This window comes from Protomyctophum bolini, assembly GCF_963924005.1.
Source record: "Protomyctophum bolini genome assembly, chromosome: 19".
In the NCBI taxonomy this organism is placed as follows: domain Eukaryota; kingdom Metazoa; phylum Chordata; class Actinopteri; order Myctophiformes; family Myctophidae; genus Protomyctophum; species Protomyctophum bolini.
Window position 1 is genome coordinate 17,371,324 of NC_137880.1, and position 4,412 is coordinate 17,375,735.

The 4,412-nt window shown below is 41.6% G+C and overlaps 1 protein-coding gene across 1 annotated transcript; it reads right to left on the reverse strand.

Annotated features, from left to right (window-relative positions):
* Positions 1–220: 220 nt before the first annotated feature.
* LOC308334590 (E3 ubiquitin-protein ligase TRIM35-like) lies at positions 221–1,444 on the reverse strand (the record flags this gene model as incomplete). The annotated part of the gene is made up of 1 exon (XM_080791393.1): positions 221–1,444. The coding sequence occupies one exon, from the start codon at positions 1,442–1,444 to the stop codon at positions 221–223; it is 1,224 nt and encodes a 407-aa protein (XP_080647519.1).
* Between the last annotated feature and the right edge of the window lie 2,968 nt (positions 1,445–4,412).

The following is a 4,412-nucleotide window of genomic DNA, read 5'->3' on the forward strand; positions in this document are numbered from 1 at the left end:
TCATTTTATGTGTTTAACTCTCCACCAAAGCATTGTCTGTCTGTGTCTGTCTGTCTGTCTAAGCAATTCAAAACTGATGATACATTAATTAAATAATCACATGTAATTCAAAATAACAATTAATTTGTCATCATTTAAACCAATCTCTTTTGATTACCATGGAGACCCCCTGATCAATAGATCAACATATTCAGTAGACGTTTATTGGACACTAGACGTTCTAACTGTGGTTTTCCAGAGTGACACAGATCTTCCCTGGTAACATCTTCAGAGACATACCACCATCATCAACAGTCCAAATGAAGGGAAACAGTGTGTCAGTGAAAGTGTGTGTGAAGGTGTGTAGGTGTGTGTTAGAATCAGCATCAGAGAAAGACAGCTGTCTTCTGTCCCAGTCCAGCTGGACTCTGATCCTGCAGGGTTTTTGATTCACTGAGAGAACAGTCTCCTCCCTATCAGGCCCTGATAAGGAGACTGCTGTGTATTCATCCCCACGCAAGTCTATAAACCAGTATCCAATCCTTCTCTGGAAAGACTCCACACACACACCTACTTCCCATGATATATTGTCCCCAACTTCAACATCCCAGCTGTGAGACCCAGAGTTAAAGCCCTCAGATCCCAGGACGCTGCACCAGTTACGCCTCTCTGGGTTGTCAGGACGCGGCTGTTTCTCTCCTACACGTCTGACACTGGTCAGGTCATCAGACAGCATGAGATATGAACTAGCAGTGTTGGGGTCCAGGATGACAGGAGTGTAGGAGACAATGTCCTTCATATTGTCCCAGATTCTGAAGGTCAGGTTCTTCAGGTGTTTGGCCTCGTCTATCAGCGCTCCTGAGAGTGGCTGTGGCTCCTGCAGGTTGAGCTGGACTCCCTCCATCGTGGTCTTGTAGTTCTGCAGGAATGAGACATGGTCGTCTGACTCGTCTCTCAGCTGGTCCTCAGCACCTTGGATTGTGTTGGAGAGGGTTTCCATTTCTGTGCGCAGACCCTCAATCCTCTCTTTGATCTCCTGACTCTTCTGAGCCACTTCCTCCCGCAGAGCGGCGATGCTGGCCTCCTCTTCCTCCTGTAGGAACCGACGAATATTCTCAAACTGTTCCTTAATCTGCGTCTCTGTGTTCCTGGCCTGAACCTTGATGTGGTTTTCTGTTTTGTCGTAATCTGTTTTAATTTGATCAAAGACCTCCAAGTTCTCCTTTAAAGGCTCCAGTGATTCCTGGACCTTCTGTTTGCAGCGTTCCCACGCTTCGTCCACGGGTAAGAACTTGTGTCCAGCGTGTTTGTCGGAATTGCGACACACGACACACCTTGGCTGTTGGTCGTCCAGACAGAAGAGATCGAGCTTTTCACCGTGTGCGGTGCAGAGGACCTCAGAGCTCACCGACGAGGCCAGACCTGATCTGGAATGTTCTCTGATGCTGTTATACCGGGAAGACATGGTCGCTTTTACTCTGTAAATGAAATGAAATGAGAAATGTATTATAGGCAATCCCCTTTTGGCCGCCTTGAGTTGGCCTTAGCATGAAGCCAAGCCACACAGTGGCACACAGTGACAAAATAACATTATGAATATATAATAGTAGTAGTTATACTAATAGTAGTGTTTGTACTATAGTGGTTGTGGCATTCATAATAACAGTAATATTTTTTGAACTTCTCATAATCTGCCTTTTCTTATATTACATCAGTAGAAATTGTCTGTCTGTCTGTCTGTCTGTCTGTCTGTCTTGTAGTCGAGATGAATATAAATCATAAAATAGTTTTTAAATATCAAAGACACATACAAGATTGGGAGGTGAACTGACCTGAGTCGTCCTAAGTCCTGGGATCTCCTCCGTGCAGATGGCTGCTGTCCACTCAGATGCTCGTCACCCAAAGGTCTTTGGATGGTTCTGGCGAGGGCTGTAGATGGGCACGGCTGCTCCAAGTTATGAAATGGATTGTCTCTGTGGTAAATTACCTGCAGGGTCAGCGGGTCTAGTCTAGAAGTAGAAGTTTAAATGCTTTGGAGCTCCCCTGGGTGTGGTGAGAAAAGGTAATGAAATGAGACAGGGATTCTATGAGTATATATGTGTGTTTCAATTGAATTGGCCTTGCCCCTTTTGGGCCCCTATAGCTGCCTCTAGCTACAACCTTATGCAAATGTCGTCCCTGAGTTAATCAATGATCATCATTGTAGTTTAATTCTTGATTAGTTTACTTGTGAATGACTCTTCATATCGGTTCCATTGTCCTGAGCGAACAAAGGGGGTGACTGTGTGTGTGTGTGTGTGTGTGTGTGTGTGTGTGTGTGTGTGTGTGTGTGTGTGTGTGTGTGTGTGTGTGTATGTGTGTGTGTGACAATATAATATCATTACTGCAACTCACCATTATATTTAATCTATTAAATCTGCATCTCTAGCCACAGATTTTTGTGTTTGTTTGCTCAAATACAGGAAAGATCCCCTGTCAAAGTGGTTGGCATGCGGACTGACCAACGGCGGTCCAAAACACTGCGTGTGAAGAACCCTGAAGCATTTTCCTCTCGCGTATGAATCAGTTTTATACGCGTTTGAGGCTCTCTCACCCAAAATGGAAAGGGATAAATCAGCCATGTTTTACTGTCCGGGAGACACAGCGATGGACCACACAAGGTTCTCGTTGTCATTTTTCACGAGGTCGTGACTATATAGACAACACCGGGCTTCGGTGCGAGGCTACTTGGTAAACAAGGCCACAGTGCAGGGAAATGGATCTTGATTGTCACACTCTGTCGCCCCACAACCAATTCTCTGAGCCGTATTTCTCTCTAATATCGTTAGACGCCAATAACTCTTGAGGGACGCATGGGCGAGACCCAGCGGCGTGGAACGTGATGTGCCAAACATGACAGCACACAATATTGAAGCAACTCGTGTTTAATTTCTATCTTTGACCACAGGAACCCTATTGGTGTCCAATTCTGGGGCCAATATTCAGATAAATAATAGCAAATCTACAAAGTTGTAGATCTTCAATTGTGTGAAAACAGGAGCCCTGCTGGACTCATTTAGACCTGAGTTAAAAACATTCACTTTGAAAGAATTTATATTCAAAGATTTGCGCCATACACATTTTTAAGATTTTTCAAAAATAGCAGACCTACAAGCTCGTAGCTTGAGCTTGTAGATCTGCTTGTAGATCTGCTATTTTTCAATAGCTAAATTATAACATAATGTTTAAAACACCAAAAGGGGTTCCCTCCAAAAATGGGTTTAAGTACCAAAAGTAAAAGTACTCATGATACAGAATGTCATATTTCAAGTTTTCAAATGTATAAAAATATTTTGAAAATAGCAGATCTACGAAGCATTGTGAGCTTTATATGGCCGAAATGTATACAGGGCTGAAGTGGTTAACACTTCACCACTTTTCAACCGATCTTCATATAATAGGTCCTCACTAATAATCATGATAAAATGGCACAATTTCTTTCTACTCGGTCTGTGTCTCATAGGAGGGGCTGTGGACAGTTCAGAAACCCGTCCACCAGTGACCTCATCGATGGGGAATCCAAGCTAATAGAAACTGCTGGCTTTCTAGTCCTGAAAAGTTGCAATGCGAAAATGGAAGCCAGATCGTTCTATTGTATTTATTTACAAAAATCTAAACATTTTTGTAAATAAATCTTTACAACGCCTAACGATGATGTTACTGGTGGACGGGTTTCTGAACTGCAGCCCTCCTATGAGACACAAACTGAGTAGAAAATAATTGTGCCATTTTATCATGAATATTAGTGAGAACCTATTATATATGAAGATAGGTTGAAAAGTGGTGAAGTGTTCCTTTAACGCATGTTTTTTAAATTATAATACAAATTTACAAAGTAACTAGTTTTCAAATTAATGTAGTGGAGTAAAATTACAATATTTGGATTTGTGATGTAGTGGAGTAGAAGTAAAAGTATTGGAATAAAGTACAAATACATCAACATTGTACTTAAATACAGTACTTAAGTAAATCTATTTATTTGACCTGTATTCTTTTTTCTGCTGCTATGCTACATCTAGAATTAATGAACTATCATTGACCGTTTTAATGAATAGGATACAAATGATCAGCCAGCCCATGCATTATTTAATGGATAATACTTTATGAAGCTGCCACAGCTGTCTATTTTAAAAATGCAAAGGAGAACGTACTTTGCATATTTGAACAGAAAAGCTGTATCACTCAATAAACCTGTCACTAAACAATTGGCTTCTTCCTGAATGCTGAAGAAAGCATAGAATCATTTTCCAAGCAATCTCTCTGGGGACTCGACTGAGAAATTTTACAGCAGCTTATTCTTGCAACATAAATTAAGATGTGCATCCAAAAGTAGGATTTCTCTTTTTGGTTTTATTTAGTTACCTGGGCATGACATATTGCTCGGTCAGAAAGAA